The sequence below is a fragment of the Equus asinus genome, chromosome 3 (genome assembly GCF_041296235.1).
Source record: "Equus asinus isolate D_3611 breed Donkey chromosome 3, EquAss-T2T_v2, whole genome shotgun sequence".
Classification (NCBI taxonomy): Eukaryota; Metazoa; Chordata; class Mammalia; order Perissodactyla; family Equidae; genus Equus; species Equus asinus.
In genome coordinates, this window is record NC_091792.1 from 15,905,884 (window position 1) to 15,925,459 (window position 19,576).

The 19,576-nt window shown below is 40.2% G+C and overlaps 1 protein-coding gene across 2 annotated transcripts in view; it reads left to right on the forward strand.

Annotated features, from left to right (window-relative positions):
* The window catches only part of AFG2A (AFG2 AAA ATPase homolog A), a 307,360-nt gene extending 292,250 nt beyond the window's left edge, over positions 1–15,110 (forward strand). Inside the window, exon 16 of one of the 2 annotated variants that reach the window (XM_014845518.3) lies at positions 13,825–15,110. In XM_014845518.3, coding sequence (XP_014701004.2) covers positions 13,825–14,001 — 177 coding nt within the window. In that variant the 3' untranslated portion in view covers positions 14,002–15,110. The remainder of the gene's footprint in view (positions 1–13,824) is intronic. The other variant, XM_070504718.1, reaches the window with a different exon arrangement.
* The last annotated feature ends 4,466 nt before the right edge of the window (positions 15,111–19,576 follow it).

Genomic DNA, 19,576 nt, shown 5'->3' on the forward strand with positions numbered 1-19,576 from the left:
TTTGGCTTTGTTGTTCTTTTTCTAGTACCTTTAGATGCACTTTTAGATTATCTATTTGGGATTTTTCTTCTTTGTTGAAGTAGACCTGAATTGCTATAAACTTCCCCCTTAGAACCACTTTTCCTGTATCCCACAGATTTTGACATGTCGTATTTTCATTTTCATTTGTCTCCAGGAATTTTTTGATTTCTCCTTTGATTTCTTCATTGACCCAATCGTTGTTCAGTAGCACTTGGTTTAATCTCCACATTTTTGTGGCTTTTCTGGTTTTCTTCCTGTAGTTGATTTCTAGTTTCATACCTTTGTGGTCAGAAAAGATGCATGGTATTATTTTGATCTTCTTAAATTTATTGAGACTTGTTTCGTGTCCTAATATGTGATCAGTCCTGGAGAATGTTCCTTGTGCATTTGAAAAGAATGTATATTCTGTGGTTTTTGGATGGAATGTTCTGTATATATCTACTAAGTCCATCTGGTCTAGTATGTCCTTTAAGGCCAGTGTTTCCTTATTGATCTTCTGTTTGGATGATCTATCCATTGGTGTAAGTGGAGTGTCAAAGTCCCCTACTATTATTTATTATTGTGTTACTATCTATTTCTCCTTTTATGTCTGTTAATAATTGCTTTATATATTTAGGTGCTCCTATGTTGGGTGCATTGATATTTTTACAAATGTTATATTTTCCTGTTGGATTGTTCCCTTTATCATTATGTAGTGCCCGTCTTTGTCTCTTGTTACAGTTTTTGTTTTAAAGTCTATTGTGTCTGATATAAGTATTGCTACCCCCACTCTCTTTTCTTTGCCATTTGCATGGAATACCTTTTTCCATCCTTTCACTTTCAGTTTGTGAGTGTCTTTAGGTCTTAAGTGTGTCTCTTGTATGCAGCATATACATGGGTCTTGTTTTTTTATCCAGTTGGCCACCCTGTGGCATTTGATTGGAGCATTTAGTCCATTGACGTTTAAAGTAGCTATTGATGAATATTATTTATTGCCATTTTGTTACTTTATTTTTCTGGGTGTTTTAGTAGTTCTCTGTTCCTGTCTTTTTCTCTTGCTCTCTTCCCTTGTGGTTTGATGGCTATCTTTAGTAATATGTTTGATTTCTTCTGTCTTACTTTTTTGCTTGCTTATTATAGGTTTCTGATTTGTGATTACCATGAGGATCCTATTTAATATTCTATGTATATAACAGTCTATATCAAGTTGATAGACTCTTTAGCTTGACCTTTTTCTAAAAGCTCTACTTTTTCACTCCCCTCCTCCCACATTTTATGTTTTTCAAATCATATATAGTCTCTTGTTTAGTGTGTGTCCATCGATTACCGTCTTATCATTGAAATAGGTGATTTTAGTACATTTGTCTTTTAACCTTCATATTATCTTCACAGGTAGTTAATCTGCTAGCTTTACTATATTTTTACCTTTACAACTGATTTTATTGCCTGGGTTTTTTGTTGTTGTTGTTTTGGTTTTTTGATAATATTTTTTTAATCTCTATTCGTGGTCATTGCTTTCCCACTTAAATGAGTCCTTTCAGCATTTCTTGTAGAACTGGTTTCTTGGTGATAAACTCCTTTAATTTTTGCTTTTCTGGGAAGCTCTTTATCTCTCCTTCAACCTGAATGACAACCTTGATGGATAGAGTATTCTTGGCTGTAGGTTTTTTCCTTTTAGCACTTTAAATACATCATGTCATTCTCTTCTCGCCTCTAGGGTCTCGGCTGAGAAGTCCACTGATAGCCTGATGGGCTTCCCTTTATATGTCACTTGTGGCCTTTCTCTTGCTGCTTTTAGGAGTCTCTCTTTATCTTTAATTTTGGACATTTTAATTATAATATGTCTTGGTGTGGGCCTCTTTGGGCTTATCTTGTTTGGAGCTCTCTTTGCTTCCTGAACTTGGATGTCTGTTTCCTTCCTCAGATTAGGAAAATTTTCATCTATTGTTTCTTCAAATAAATTTTCTGCCCCTTTGTCTCTCTCTTCTCTTTCTGGGACACCTATAATCCGAATGTTAGCTTGATATTGTCCCAGAGTTCCCTTAGACTGTTCTCATTCCGTCTAATTCTTTTTTCTTTTTTCTGTTCTGCTTGGGTGATTTCCTCTAGTCTTTTGTCTAGCTCACTGATCCGTTCTTCTGCATCCTCTACTCTGCTATTCAGTGCCTCTAGTGAATTTCTCATTTCCAGTGTTGTATTCTTCATTTCTGATTGTTTTTTGTTTTTTATATCTTCCAGTTCTTTGCTGATGTGCTCACTGTGTTCATCCAGTTTTCTCCCAATATCAGTGAACATCCTCATGATATTTTGTTTGAACTCTTTGTTGAGTAGGTCGCTTTTTTCTGTTTCATTTAGTCCTTTTTCTGGGGTTTTGTCTTGTTCCCTTGCTTGGAAAGTATTCCTTTGTCTCCTCCGTATGCCTCTTTCTCTGTGCTTATTTCTATGTATTAGGTGAGTCAGCTATGTCTTCTGATTTTGGAGAAGTGGCCTTATGTATGAGATGCCTTATGAGGCCCAGCAGTGTGCTTCCGTCTCAGCACCAGTCCAGAAGATCCAGGAGTGACCCCTTTGTGGGCTACTTGTGTCCTTCTGCTGTGGCAGGGTTTCTTCCACTGCAGGTACCCAGGGAGTCTAGTCTTTCCTTCCCTGGCCAGCTGTTTGTAAATCCGGTTTGGGGAGCCTCAGCACTGTTGGCTACAAAGTCTGTCAGCACACCCCTATCGCAATTTTCCTTAATTGGGTTGGCACCCAGTGTAGCTGGTTGCTAGGCTCAGGGGCTTACAGTTGTGATAGGCCTCAGGCCTACAAGGCTGTTTTCAGTTCTCTTAGGAGTGCAGCTGAGTGGGGATGCCCCTAGGCACGGGAGCACTCAATTGTTTCAGGCTCTGGAAGGTGGGGCTGATCCTTTTTATGGCTATTTGTGAAGCACAGGTCTTCTGCGGCTGATAAGCCTCACCTGACCACACACACCGTTGACAGTCCTGGTCCATGCACACTTCTCAACCCCCTGGAGCGTACCCCAATGCCATGCTGCAGAGGCCCCCCCTCTCCACCAATGTCCCCCACAGTTCACCTGGTCCTCAGAATTCACCTGCCCCACAGAGGCAGACACCCTTGCCTGCCTGTAGAAGATCAAGGCACCCAGTCAATGCAGGCTGAAAAGTAGCCTGAGGGCTTGCTGTTAGGTGGGGCCAGTCCCTAGGGCGGGTTGCCTGCCCTGGCTGAACTGGATTAAATCTGTGCTGTAGTGGGCGTGGCAGACCCCTGGCCTAAGAGGCCGAGGGATGAACCTCAGTGGCACCCACAGAGTCTGTGTCAGCATGCCTGGACCAGTTCAGAACAATGGCCCCCACCAATGTCTCAGTCTCTGGAGAGGTCCCTCCCCTCTCACCAGATGCACCCAGAACCCACCAGGTGAGTCTCGTTTCACCAAAGAATTGTCAGCCTTCTCTCTGGTGATTTTAGGTTGCTGCAATGAGTGAGTTTGTGCGTGGGCCCTTTAAGACCCGGCTCTTTTCGGCTTTCGGCCAATAGCTTTTCTGGGGATACCCTCACTGCATTTAATAGCCAGCAAACCAGACAGTAAGACCTCCGTCTCAGTTGGGCTGAGTCCGAAGGATGCTTATAGCAGTATCGGCCCCTGCTCCAGACCTCACTCCTCAGGGAGGGCTGCGTACCTTAGGGTGTCTCCCGCCTGGCCAGCTGAGACGCTCCGCTGCTCCCAAAGGTGGCTTTTTTCCTCTCCAGAAGGAATTTCTGCCTCTTCCGCGTTAGTCATGACTGTCCCTTGTTGTGGGGGGTTCTTTTTATCCAGTTTTCAGTTTTCTCTCCAGGGTAATTTTTCCAAAAATAGTTGTAATCTGGTTGTATTCGTGGGAGGAGATGAGTTCAGAGTCTGCCTACGCCACCATCTTGATGAGATCCCTCAGAGCTTTCCTTTCTTTCAGGACAATGCTACTGTCAATGAGAATAACATCCATAAAATAAGTGTAAGATAAATAATCATATTGTCTTCTCACTCCCTGTTACATGCTAACGGTATATTTAATGTTTGCTCACCAGGATCTATCTTCAGGTGCCCCTTAGCTCACTGCAGATTGTCCAGTCATTTTTTTCTACTTAACACAGATAGCCATTAACACCAGACTATACTCTTAAATGATTTTAGGGATGCCAAGCAAGGCTGCTGATCAGGCTGGACCAGCCTGCAGCTGCTCAGAGAATGGGAAATGAGAAAGGAGCTCCTTATAGATTCAGACCAAGCGTAGGGGGCGTGAAATGGGTGAAGGTCAAAAGGTAGAAACTTCCAGTTATAAAATAAGTCCTGTAAATGTACAGCATGGTGACTATAATCAATAATACTGTATTGTATATTTGAAAGTTTCTAAGAGAATAGATCTTAAAAGTTCTCTTCACAAGAATAAAAAATTTGTAACTCTGTGTGGTGATGGATGTTATTGTGATTATTTCACAATATATACATGTGTCGAATCATTATGTTATACACCTGAAACTAATTTTATATGTCAAGTATATCTAAAAAAATACTTGGTGTAAAGGTGCAAAAAGTTCTAACTCCCAAATATTCCATTCCGAGTGCTTAAAGAGTCCAGAATCCCAAGCTAGACAAGATCCAAAGAAGGCTACCCAGGGCAACCCTGCATCTTCAGAGTTTCAAAGGAGGCATTTTTATGTGCATTGGTGGGGCAAGATGTAGGGGCTGGCAGGGAATTCAACTGACGGATGAGGAAACATAAGGTGTATTAAAACTGGCTTAACACCCTGCCTACCCCCTTCCCCCAGGCCCCGCCTCCCGAGCTCCCATAACACTGGCAGGGAGGCTCAAACCTTCAGACCTGGAGAGGCGTCTTAGAGCTAGCTGAACTTTGCTTAGTCTCCTTTCCCAAGAACATGCCCTCGCCTGCCCTTCTCTTTGCCCAGGGCCAACCTCAAACTCTCCTATTCCTGGGTGCTTTAACCAAAGTTTGATGCCTCTTCTGGGTCTCCACTGGCTTTCTGGCCATAGCTTGGTCATCAGCCCCACAAGAGCTCACAGATACACACCTCAACTTAGGGTGACCCATTGTGCCCAAGACATTTTTGCTTTTTAATCCATAGTAGACAATTACCTTGGGTGCAATTGTCACAGCAGGAACTGCACACACGTGTGTGTGTGTGTGTGTGTGTGTGTTTTAAAAAGGCAAAAACTGGTTTATATCTCTGCTCAAAGTTGACCTCAGCAGGAGAAATTTTTGTAGACTCTTAAAGGTCAAGGAACATGCTAACCTGTATGTTTGGGAAGTAGAGCAGGACCAAGGCCAGAAGGCTTTTGTGGAACTTCTAGTCTATTGAGAGAGATAGACATTTAGCACAAATAACTCTATATAGCCTGACAGTTGTGATGTGACAGGATAACGCCGGCTGCTACCAGACCATAAAACAAGTGATCCTGCAGCAGGAAGGCCTGGGGAGGTGGTGAAGTTGCCTCAGGGAATGCCTCCCCTGGAAACATTCCCACTGAACCTTGGAGAGTAAATAGATTAACCAGTACTGTGCACATCTTGTTCCATGAAAGTGGGACTTCGTTTTCTTCACAGCTGTATTCCCCAGGGCTTGGTACCTTGTAGGTGGTCAATAAAGATTTCTTGAATAAATCAACGAATAGGGGGTTCCTGACATCTGTCCGCCCTCTCCTCCCTCTCCTTCCCTACCACAGGGCTCCTGTTCTTTCCATTGCTGTAACGAGGGGGAGTCTTTTCAAAACTAAAAACACTCCTTTTTAGCTTGTTATGGTTCAATTAATGTTACAAACATTTAAAATTCCTGCAGCTGCAGATGGTTGTAGAAATAATAAGAATAAAAACTTCAGATCTTTCCAGCCCCAAAGCTCTGTGGAATGATCAATTCGTTTGTACATTTTTTTAAAAAAGCAAAAACTATTATGGGTTTCTCCATGCAAGTAATATGAAAGGTTATACATTGCATGTACATAGACTTCAGCTATATGTTTTGGAGACCTCAAAATAACTTTAAGTCAGCAAAATTAAGCAAGCCAGGGTTGTTTTCCCTCTTCTTTAATGTCATTAGGCTTTGAATGTGTCTTTACAGAAGTTCTTACTTCCTTTTGACTCAGTACTATGGATGGCATTCCTAGATAGTATGACTTTAACACAATCTCAGTTGGATTAATTATCACAAAGCTTATTTTGCAGACAATCCAAGGGAATTTAGCCCAAGAGCAATAGTTAGGAAATTCCTTAAATCTGAAAATTTGTCCTCCAGAACCCTCACTTCTAGCCTCACCACGTGAAAGTTTTTCAGTGAGGTGGCATTTTAATGGATTTTTTAAAGTGCCGCTTGCTTCCACTCTGCATTCCCTTCTTCAGCCCTGTTTTACGTTCTGAGCTGCTTTCTTGGCAGTTCGGGGCGCCCTTGGCCATGTGTGCCTGTGACAGTCTGACTTCCATCTGCTGCTCTATGGCCAGGAACCTGCTGTGCTCCCTTCAGTCACAGCTTTCATGCCCGGCCATTCAGCTACCTTTCAGCGCGTCTCAATGGGGCAGGGGAGAATGGGCCCTCAGCATCCACATGAGCACATAATCTCCCAGGTAGCCTCCTCCTTGAAGCACCTCCAGTGCATGCTATTCGCAAACAGCAGGACACCACTCTCTACTGGGTTCCTAATCCCTCAGACACACAGGGGAAGGAGGTCACAGGGCTGTGAAAGTGAAAAGAAAAGCGAGAGGGCGGGTGAGCGGGAGCCACACAATATCAGCCCTGGGCCGCCAGCGGCTGCGCCACAATCAGCGCCAGCTGCAGCCCAATTAAGCTCTATAGGTCACAGGTGTTCCGGACAGAAGATGCTTTTAACAAAACCACTTTCTTGAAAATACCTAAGACTTTTTAAAGCACTGCAGCCCATTTCTTTCGGTGGATTCTTTAAAGCTATTTAGTACACTTGAAATACAAAGAAGCTGAAAAGCACATTTAGGCCTCACTGGAAGGCGTGCTTTCTTCATGCCAAACAGCGGGAGCAGCGGCCTCAGGACCTGGAGAGAGCAACTCTGCCTCTGCGTGGATTCCAAGCACAGCTGCCCGAGAAAGGGCTGGGGTGGCTCTCTTCTCCAGCTCCATCTCTGCAAGTGGTCTGCTCTAAACTGTGCGGTTCACCTACTCATGCGAGAAATTGCTGCATGGCGATCCTTGTAATCATAAATTGCAATCCCTAGGATGCCGCTGTAGTTTCCCTATGAAATTTTTAGCGTCTTGCCATGTGCTGATTAAACAAAACATATGAATTCAGCTATCCAGAGCCACTTTTCTCATCATCTAAGGTCACCCTATAAATAAGCTTCCTCTTCTTACATATTTAAAACTTCTGACTTCTTTTTCTCCACAGATCTGAGTGCTCCCTGTGCCTACAGGGTGGGGTCACAGAACCAGGCAGAACTTCAGTTGGTTAAGGCATGGTCAGATCTTTGTTAACCTTCCGCCTTTCTTGGAAGATACAGATAACCCCAGAGAGGGAGTTAGGAACTTAGTGGTGAGGGTTATGTTAGAATTTCAGCATCCCTCTTGCAGGTGAGCAGCTCATAGTTCCCCTACTCCATAGACCCACTTGCAGCAGCCTCCCCTCTTCCCAACATCACATGCCATAGTGGGTATGTTTGTCATTATTGTCATCTGTTTACAGTCAATAGAAAAGAAGCACAGGTACTACCCAGGCCTCTCCTGGAAATGGAAGTAACTGTGCTTTAATTCATTACTGGGTTTCTAATCGCTGAATGCACCAGAAAAGAAGGTAGTGCTACTGTGAAACTGAAGAGAACAAGAGCAGGTTTGTAGCACAGGAGACACGAATACCCAAAATAGCGCCCGACATTTTCTTTTCTTTTGAGGAAGATTAGCTCTGAGCTAACTACTGCCAATCCTCTTTTTGCTGAGGAAGACTGGCCCTGAGCTAACATCCGTGCCCATCTTCCTCTACTTTATACGTGGGACGCCTACCACAGCACAACGTGCCAAGCGGTGCCATGTCTGCACCCCAGGATCCAAACTGGCAAACCCCGGGCCGCTGAAGCAGAACGTGTAAACTTAACCGCTGTGCCACCGGGCCGACCCCCCAACATTTTCAGGTTTTCCTTCCTGTTTGATTAGTTTTTGGTAAACAGTCTTTGACTTGACTATTATTCTTTATCACGTCATTTTAAAAAATTATTACTGCCCGCTTAGAAACCATGTTGGTTTTAATTTTCCCAGTACGCCTATTTCTTTTTTGCTAAGCTGAGCCACCTGTTTAAACTCTCTTGTCTTGTGGATTGAGGGAAAGAACTGTAGGCTATGTGTAAGAGGTTTCATTTTTTTTCCACAGTGAAGTAAGACATTGTTCTTATTCTTCGTGGCATTCAGAATTCTGCACAATTGCCTCTTTTGCCCTTTTGCATTTAAAAGTGAGGTAATTAGATTTCCCAAGGTTCAATGGTCAAGAGCCATCTCATCCTGGGAAGTTGCTTCCCCACACCCCTCACAAGTGCGGTTGTCTCACGTAATCCAGTTACTGCTGGACTGTTGTGCTGAGGCCCTGCTTTCTCAGCAGGCAAGCCTAGCATGAAGATTCCTACTCATGTGTCCCTTTGCTTTCATTGCTGAGTTACTTTCCCTGCATTTGAAGACAGTCACTATTTTTCTTCAGTGACTTTGTCTTGAGAATTTCTAAACATTTTCATTAAAAATCTTTTCACTTCCTAACTTCTAGGAACTCATCTCAAATATGCCTAAATCTTTCATATGGAGAGTTCTTGCTTATTTTATGTTATTTTTCAGATATCTGATGGCTCTATTATTACTGGTAAACAAATAGAAAGAGAACTTGTGATATGTTGGCACTAAATAAATGTGTGTCGTGGGTCCCTGAAACAACTATGTGTCTCAGTCTACCTCTGACGGTGAGAGCTTGGGCCCTCTCTGCCAGTCTTTCATCTTCTTTTCTCATTTCCCCAAACAGATAATATTTTCAGCGTTGCAACAAGGCACATGTTTATTTTAAAAGTTTGGATATCAATGTTTTAGTCAAAATTGCAAAAGAACACAGAATACACACTCTCAACTTTACAGAGCCAGCCAAAGCATTTTTGCTTTTACAGCCTAATGGTGAAAGCAACCTTACTGGTAGTTGGCTAATAGTTTATTTAAATGATCTAGTCTGCAGCCTATGGGGGAAGAGGACAAGATGGTGAAGGGATTAGGGGGAAGCTTCCAAAATCCTTTTTACCAAAGATGTTAAGGTGCTCAAGTGCCAAGAGTTTTCTTTCTAAACGAGTTAGTTTAACATTCCAGACAGTCTGTGATTCAAATTTGTCTTCTCATCTATACATCTTCTCAGTGAGGCTCTTCTGTGGGCTCACAGGAAAATTCACCTGAATTCCCCCATCACTGAAACAGTTCCAGACTGCATCTGGGTTCGAATGTGAGGTCAGCAGAATGACAAACTGTGTGGTTCCTGTATACACCGTAGACATATATATACACGCATATATGTATACTTATTTCATTAAGTTTCCTTACAAACTTTAGAGATAGTAATGGGAAAGGTCCCAGTTTAAATTGAAAGCTGTTCTCAGTTTCTATAGTATTTATTCCCAAGTGGAGAGATGTATTGGCAAATTTACCTGAAAAGACCTCCTCACCTTTCCAAAGCTTAGTACAGAAAAGAAAATCCTCAACAATTAACTGATGCCAGGTTACTTTCATGAAGTGAGAGAATAGATCGCCATGTGCACAATTTTTTTAGAAAAGCTTCCATCTCATTTCTCTAAACCAATACATATTACTGCATTGTTTGTAAATTTGGAGGAATCTTTCTCAATTACGGTGCAGTTTTTTCCATTGACAACACAGCAAAAAAACTCCTGTCCCTTTGTAATAACTTTTGATACCTGAGGCAGCATCCCTCAAAACAACACAGGCATGTTTGTATTCTTGCTAAAATTTCTAATTTATGTTACTTCTAGGGAAAGAACTAGATTCAAAGTAGTGCCTCAGACTGAAAGATTGCTTAAGATGATCATATTTCACAGTGTTAAACAATTTTTGTTATTGACTTTATCATTCCAAACACTTTATTCCTAAAACTTAAGTATAACTGACACAGTCTAGGTCATATGAAATATAAGTAAAAATATTACAAGATATTGGCCAAATATGAGAAAGATACTTATAACATGTACTTTTTGAAAACTTGTTTGTAGTTAAGGAACTATTCAGTTCAATTCAACAAACATGTATCGACTGTTTACATCTGCAGAGCACAAGTGTATGCTGGAGCTCCTGCCTCTTGACCTCTTTCAGCTAGTCTTCCTCCAGTCTCTCTTACATCAGCCCTTTCTCTTTTCTCTCTGTTCTGGAATAGGGGAGAGCAAAAGAAAAAAGGACATGAGATAGGCTAGAGCCATGTTGTGCCTTGATTGAGTTGTTTGGTGTGGGTTAGCATCCCCCAGAGTATGTGCTAGAGATCACCAGTAACCCTAAAGATAGTCATTCGTGGGTGTTCTGTCAAAAACAGAATGGGGGAGAGTTCTGTGGGAAACACTGGGTTAAAGAAAATTAAGCAGATCTTCGTTGCTAGACTTCACAGAAATCTTCGACATTCTGCTGTGCATTGTGGGAAACAGTATATACACTGTTACCTAAAACTTACTTGATCATGAAGTACTTCTTCCTCTGGAAATACACTAATATCTCAAGGGGACGTTGGCATGGGCCATGAGAGCGAGCAGGACGGCCTCAGTTTTGAGGAAGTGTGATATCTGGAACTCAGGCCAAAGTAACGGACCCCAGAGCAAATAGAAACCAACCATCACGAAATGGACCTCCTAAGAATACTTCCACTTTTAGACCTACCTTTTTATTTGGGTTAGGAGAGTAGTAATCCAATCAATGCTTTTACTTTTGGAATTTCTACTAAGAAGCTCTTTCATAAGGACAGGATAAAAACAAAGACACCTCTAGGAGTGATGCTCTGTCTGCTGCTTGTGCATCTGCTGCTTGTGCATTAGCTGCTTGTGAATTGGGTTTAGAGCTTTAGAGATGACTGTCACTGACCAGCCTTCACTGTCACTATGGCCCATGTGACTTCTGAAAACTATCATTTTTATTTTTCATGACATTTTGTGCTAGAATTACTCTTTTCTTTTTTTTTTCTTTTTTAATTCTCCATTTTGGCTCCTCGGGCTAGATCAACGTAATCCCTGGTCTCTTTCTCCCCACCTTGCTGTTTCTTTGCTCACTTAGTTCCTTCTGCTCAGATGCCCTTTCCTTTCCTATATGCATATCTAAATTCTATCCTTCCCACGTTGGTTCATGAAGCAGTAATTTCTTCCTTCTTTTCATACCGAAGCGCTTCCCTTCTGCCTTGCTGATGTACTTCTAACACCGTGCCACACGTCACTGATGTCCATCTCCTGCTGGTTTGGGAGCACCAGAAGACAGACACTGTGTCTTAGACATCTCTGAATCCTCCACTTGGCCTCACCTAGTTGTTGCTGTTCACACAGTAGCTATTCAGTGGATGTTGATTGATGAAAGAGTGACTGGTTAATTATTAATAATGTGCTATTTCTGTTACTGATTGTATATTGCTAAGCAAATATGATAGGAAAATAAAAGTGGCAGAAAGAATTGCCTAATTGACTAGTTCTTCAGGGCATCCCTTGTAAATAAAAAAAAACAGGATAATGTTTATCAAAGAAAGTGGTGTATTCAGGCAGTCCTCTGCCACCCCAGAAGTGCGATAAGCTGTGCTCCTTCAACACAGAGGAGGACACCTTCATATCAGGTCCTTGAGAGCCAGTATTCAGCTGCTGTTTCTCTTGTCATTGTCTGTCAGAGGTTCTAAAGGTCATTTCTATCTAATCCAAACATTTCTCAGCACTCTAGTCAAAACTCTGCCCACCACCACCTCATACGTGCTCATCTGGCCACTCCATTTGCCATGCTCCCATCAGACTTTGCACAGTGCCCCCTATTAGTGGCATCACTGCATTATGCAAAACCTGGGGACACTAGTCACATAGCAGTTAATTAGTACAGTCGTTAGTAATTGGCTAGCACAGATGGTAGGTATTCAGTAAACGTTCCTAGCCGTTATGCACTGGGTCCAGTATTCTCTGAAGTCAGTCTCAGTAATGAAGTGTGCAAGACAAGGCACTAGCCCAGGGCTGGTGACTTCTCTACTCCACTTAGCCTGCGGAGGGAGCCACACAATGGAACCTTCCCTGTGCCGTCTCGGGGAGAGAGCTAGAGCTGTACCAGCCAATAGGAAATGCAGTCCTCTCCGCCTCTTCCAGTGACGACTCTTCCTACTTTTAGCCTTGCAACCATTGCTTCACTCCTTGCACAGATTAAAGAAGTGCTGCTCAAATGGGGGGGGGGGGGGTGAGGCTCACCCCACTTGGTCCCTTCACCTACCTTCATGGAGGTGCCCAAGGTCCCTTTGGAACACAGTAGAACCGTTGGATAGCCAGTTTTCCATGCTGGGCATTTCCTGTGCTTATTAATTATCACATCTTGTTTTCAAAGTAACTCTTTTTGTACCAGAATATGCGATGAAGTTGTTTTACTAATCCCTAGAAGTTTTGTTTTTTCTTCAACAAGTTGGTAGCCACTCTTTCTGGAAAAGCATTAACATGCATAACCACTATAGTCAACTTCAGTGCTCATTAATGAAGCCCAGAACTAATAGTTACATTGTTGCAATTTGACAAAGCCATCTAAATCTATGCATGTTTTTTTGAAAGCTCCCTAAACATGCTGCTAAATCCTCGAAAAAGCTACTAAACTGCTTTGGCAGCCATTAGCCCAGCATAAGCAGAGGAGCTCTTTTCAGTAAGTGAACAAACAGAGAAAATATGCTGAATGGGTGGACAAATGTGTTTCAGCTGGCCCTTTCATTTACCGATATAAGGGTGCAGTCAATATCAATCACTGTTTTCCCTGTTGCCCTGAAAATCACAATATCTCTTTTCATCCCACAAGCTCTTTTCAGCACAGTAATGTGTCTTTAGAATGACACTGGCATCAGCCTGCTTCCGCTGTCTGAAGTCCAGAGAGCTTAAAAACACATTTCAGGATTCAAGACTTGAACCTTCCTCCCCTTCCGTTTTCCTACCGCCCACTCTCTCCTCTCTCACTCTGCATCCACTCCACCCCCTCCCTGGATTCTTCTCAATTCTTCCAGCTTTCCTCGTTGAGTAAACAGAATTCACTTCTCTCTTCTAATGCAGCTCTCCAAAGTAAACGTCGACAACTCTACCCGATAGTCCCAAGATTTAAGAACTCATTAAAGAGATGCACATAAAGAAAGGCTTTTACGTGTTGGTAATACATCAAAGGTTGAAAGGAATGTGGAAATTCTTTGCTGCGACAAGATGCACAGATGAGCAGGCCCTCACTCAGAGTATCTCTTTCCTCTGCCCCCCCATCACTTGGTTCCTCCCTGCCCCCACCTCACGTACACACTCATCCTTTGTCATCCTAATTAGAAGTATGTGCCTGCACATCTGTTCCACCTTTACAATTGTAAGCTCCTTAAGAGCAAATGCCTTATCTTTTTGTGCTTCTCATTCTGAGTACTTAATATGTTGTTTTGTAATGAAAGTGATTACTTTCTATCCTTTTGAAAACCTAAGTGGAATAACTCTTGAAGATAAATTTTAGTAGTGCACTTATAGTTGTAGAAGTTACCACAGATGAATATCTGAAATACTACATTTCTAAAACACAATATGTTTTCTCGCTTGTTTTTTATTTTTATTTGTTCTCTTTCAGATTATAGCTGTCTGTAGAGAGGCAGCCCTTCTGACTCTAGAAGAAGACATTCAAGCCAGGTGCATAATGAGAAGACATTTTACTCAAGCCTTGAACACTGTGACACCCAGAATTCCTGAATCATTGATACGTTTCTATGAAGATTATCAAGAGAAGAGTGGGCTACATACCCTCTGAGAAAATATATGTATTCATTATGCTAAAAATGCTTTCTAGATAAAACTTGTTTCTTTTTTAAATTTTATCTTGAAGGTGTCAAAAAAATCCTTAATAAGCACAATGTCTGAAATACGTTGACTGGAATTGAGGGGCTTCAGTTCTTATAGAGATTTGAGAACATATGAATACAGTGAAAATATCCATGAAAATCTCTGGACATGAGTTTAAATCAGTTTTATCTGGAAATGTGTGCTGAGTTTTAGAAAGCAAACTTTCAGCTTTTTCATTTTTGACTTGGTTCATTCATCCCATGAGATGCTTTCCTTACTCCAGAATCCATTTCAGTGCGTTCCTAAATGCCAAACCTGTAGGCATCAGTGTTATACAAGAACATAGGAAATGTATGTGGATGAATGCATGATAAAAAATATTTATAAATCTTTGTTTTTGAAGGCCAGCCAATGAAATGGCCAAATGTGCCAGCCAGGCTTATATGACCTTGTCTCCAAATATGTACTTGTTCTCGTTATAATTCATACCTATGTTTTTGCTTTAGCCTTCTTAACCTGTACTTATGGCAATGAAAAAAAGAGGATTAAGAGTTATTTCATATACTATAATACCCTTTGAAAGTTTAAAAAGTGGAAATATAAGCCTAGTCCAGTAGACTTGGGTTTTTTCATAAAATGCCATAAATAAATCATATGAAGTGTTCATGTTTTAGCTTGTACACATTTTCAGGTTACCAATAAACTCTTTCAGTTCAAAGATAAACCAAATGGATCTCACAATCTCGTGTCTTATGTTGCAATCTAAATATGTGTATTTATGCTCCTAATGATTTATCCTTGGGATTTCTTGATACCTTAATGCTCCATAAATATCCTTGAAAAAGCTGTTGGAAATTGATTCCCTGGCTTCCAGTTCATAAGCTGGCAAGGGAAAGAATGTGCACTTAAACCTAGTCACTGTGGATCTTTGAACATTCCTAGAAAGACAAGTGAGACGAGAAATACCTGATTATCAAAACAACGAGGCTATACAGTTATGTGGTGGCAGATATTCAAAGTCATGTCTCAGCTGTTTCATCCTTTGACTATCAGAAATAGATTTGCACAGCTTTTTTCTCAGACTACACTGGTTTATTAGTACAAACAAACCACTCAAGGGACACAGATTACTACTATTTAGAATTGTGCCGTCAAAGATAATAGACAATAGTGACATGTGGCTATTTAAGTTTGAATTTTAATTAAAATTAAATAATATTAAAAATTTAGTTCATCAGACATGTTAGCCACATTTCAAGTGTTCAGTAGCCACATGTGACAAGTGTCTGCCATATTAGATGGAATAGATCGTAGAACATTTTCATCATTCAGAAAGTTCTGTTGAACTCTGTTGATTTAGAAAATAAGGCCTACACACATTGAAATAAATAGAACCTCAAAATCACGTTTCTGCTTCGCATTTTCCCTTTAGTTATCAGAGGATTATAACTTCTTTCCTATGAGTGCTGAGAACACAAGAAAATAAGAGAAAAATTTATCCCCAAAGGGCTAAACAGGAAAATTAAAGAAATTCCATTGCCAATAAAATAAGAACCAGAACAGTAAGCTTGGACCAACCCTCAGGCTGGGGACTCAGTGGTGGGGAGGAGGGTAGCAATCTCAATCAGCAGGGAATTTAGGTGTTAATGGCCACTCAGACTCTTCAGCCCATATGATTTATGAAGTTATAACTGAGCTTCCTCCATAATGCCCAGATTTTAAAGACAAACATCTTCAGTGTAAGGGCAGACTAGAAAAGAAGTCCTCTTGCTGGCCAGGGAGACCACAAGGAGCCTCTTTTGACATGATCTGTGTGCTTTGAATTAAAAAAGGAAAAAAGAGGCCACTCTGAGGAATCGGACTATGGCATCATTCACCTGCCCATGGCTTCAGAGTTTGAATTCATATGATCTTTGTGATGCAGAAGCTGAAAACCTAGAAATTAACATGAAAATATGGATTCAAGCTAGAAACACCCTTGGAGTGACTAGTAGTTGCACCCGTTAGAGAAATGTATCCCCACCCCGGCGACACAGGATTTCAACAGCTAAAACCCTGCTTTAAGAGTTGATAATCCCAAAGGCTGTGGAGCAGTGGAAACTCACAATCAGCCTGGTGGAGCATAAACTGGTACAGCCACTCCAGAAAGCAACTAGCACATGTAGTAATGTTGAAGACCCTATAACTCAAGAGTTCTCCCTGGTGTATATCTCAGAGCAAGCTGTGTGCGATGAGGTAATGAGTAAGAAGATCATAGCACTATTATTTGTATGTAGCAAGAAACTGGAAACAATCTGAATATTCATCAATAAGAGAATTGATTTCTATGGAATATTCATACAATGCAATACTTGTGGCAGTAAAGAATAATTAGAGCTACACATAAAACAGATGAATCTCAAAAACAGAATGTTTCAGAAGAATAGTTATGATATTTATTTAAAGTTTAAGGCATGCATAATAATATACATTGTTTATGGGGACATGTGTAGTAAGAGACTACGTGAATGGAAGTGAAAAGCACCAGTGGGGAGGAATTTCCTCAGGGGAGAAAAACTGAAAATGTTTCATACCTTAAGCTGGGCGATAGGAATACAGGTGTTGGTTGTAAGGTAGTCTACACTTTCTGTACACTTTTAGTATTTCATGATAATTTTCATTCAAAAGATGAACCTTAAACTGACATGTTATGGTGCGAAGATGAAATGCATCTATAGCCATGTTCTGTATTCTGACCAGCGTCACAATCCTATCATTCAGCCCACTTCCATGGACTTCCAGTGCATTCACAGTGCCCACAATCCCGTGTGTCTGGAAAATCAGGAGTACCAGGTATGACAGAATAAATTGCAAGAAGGCAAATGAGAGATCCGGTTTTTAGGACCCAGGAAACAAGTTGAAAAAAATTTGTTAGTGAAGTCTTTAGGTTGTGGGGGGATTAAATCTGGGAGTCAGACATCTGTTTCCATGGCATTGTGATTGTGCAAGGAGTTGGAAGTTACGAATTTTGAAAGATTTTAGAGCAATGCATCTTTAGTCTATTACAAACCAATTATTTTTTATATCTTTAAATAGCTAATTATAGCCATTGAAAAGGCAATGATATCCCTTTATTTGACGTGTCATCCCTTTTTACGACAGTGTCAGTAAAAATTGAGTCACAAAAAAGCAGGTCAAGTGTCACTAATAACAGTTTGCCCCAGCTTCATCTGTGTGAGGGTTTTACTCTGATTCCAGAGTCTCATGTTGATGGATTTAAAGTAGTGTATGATCCTATTATTTGGATTTGTTTATGAATGAATACACAGTACAGTTCATGGAAAATTTAAGTTCAGCAAGGAAAGGAAATGCCCAGGTTCCTGTCTTAAGAAGACAATCTACTTTGTTGGCATCTATTTGGTCAAAAGTTTGTCTGTGGTCCAGATTCTTTTCAGGGTTTCAGGGATATTCACATTGGCACATTTCTTTTCAGTGTTCCAAAAGATTTTAGTTTGAATAGTGAAATTAATGTTTCTTTCTAACAACAAAACTGAGAAGAATGGCTTCTTTTACTTCTTCATGACCAAGTGTATTTATAAGCTTAATACTGACCGCCTTAACTTAGCTTGAAAAATGTTTAGTTTTTTGTTATTTCTAATGTGTAAAACAGGTTTTAAAAATAATGCACAGGTTTTTCATTTTGGAAAAATAATTATTGAATTTATAGAAAAACCAAACTTGAGTATATGTTTAATCTATATTGATCAGGAGAAGGCTACAGAAAAGTTGCTATAAAGGTAGAATAAAATGATTTCTCTGGCCTGTTGTTACTTAAATTCCTGAATATGAGGTTGTTAAAATCTTGGTTCATTTTGTCATGTTTCTCAGTCCTTTAGGCACCCCATAAAATTACATGTGGATTGAACTAACAGTAGTTTCCAAATTTGGTCCACATAGAAATTCTAATCCTCCCCATTGATTTGCTTTCTTCAGTTTTCACTGTAACAATTGTGTGCCTGGATAGGCTTTTTACCTAATGTCCATGTCAAATATACCCCAGTAGCCTCTGTCTTTGGGGGCTTACTTTTTGGCAACAAAATTCACTCTGGGAACTTTAAGCAAAGAGAGATGTTACAGGGTTTTAAATGGCTTACAAAATCATTGGGAAATTTGTAGACTCCTCTTTCAAGATTTAGTGATACATATTTCTGGAAAGACAGTTAAAGTGTCACAGTTACATACCACACACAACAAAACCTCAGGAAAGGAAAAGAAAGAAAAACTTAAAAATAGAGTTCATCTATGCTGAAATCAGGGAATGGATAAACCCCATGTTAAAAATTTCAAAGGCTGTCAGGTACAACACATTGTGTACCAATCCAGGAAGTTGAGCATATCTCTGCTTGAGAACACATATGATGTGATGGGACATACCTTATTTACTTGGTTTTAACATGCCATCAATTGTAAGACTAATAATTTAAAAACATCTTTTTTTAGAAAAAAGATGAAGTACTGTGATCTTAATGTTATTACATCCTGATTTCAGGAACTCTAAAATGTGAAAAAAACGTACATATTTAAAAAGCATCAAATCCAGTTAGGTGAGAAGGTAACTGGCATGTAATAATATGTTCATATATTTATCATAAGCCCACAGCAATTAAAATACTGTTTGCACCAATATAATCATAAACAATAATGAAAACATTGACAGGTAAATAGAAGATTCAAGGATATGGAGCACAGATTACTGGGGGGCCAGGAACAATCACAGATTGAAATATCCCAGATGGAAATAGCAGGAGAGCTATGCCAGAAGCCTGGGCGGAAAGGTTGGGAGTGGAGGAGAAACAGTACCAAAGACAAAGGTGAAGCACATTAGCAGGGACAATTTCTCAGAACAGAGAAGAAAATTTTAGAATACAACCACTTTGAAGTCTCAACAATATTAAGGAAACAGGCAGTGTGATTCAGGAGGTAATAAAACAACTGAATAAGACTCAAAAGGAACAGAGCTAAGGAAAAGGATTGATTTATCATTTAATTTATTCCACGGATATACTCCCACAGGTATAAAGTGGCATATTATTTACCATATAATGGTAAAGTACTCGTTACAGACTTGTTATAATAGCAAAATATTAGAAAATTCAAATATCTATCAACAGGGGCTATTTAAATAAATTATGGTACATCCATACAATGGAACATTATGGTGCTGTAGAAAACAACAAAGAAGCTTTTTATAAACTGATCTAGAAATTATTTCCAAGATACAGAGAATCTAAATAACTTATAATAGATGCTTAAACTCTGCAAACAGAAGGCACACCGTTTCATGCTCTCATTATTTAATCCATATAATTATATAATAGGGTGCATGCATATATACACACACACGCACAGAGAACTTTTGTAATATATTTGCAAAAGCAGAAAAGGTGAACGTGCTCTATAACCACCATGTAATAAAACTGAAAATAAGAAATGTAGAAACAATAATAACAAAAAACCAACTACTTAGAAGTTCAAAATTCATTTTGAAATAATTCTTTGATCAA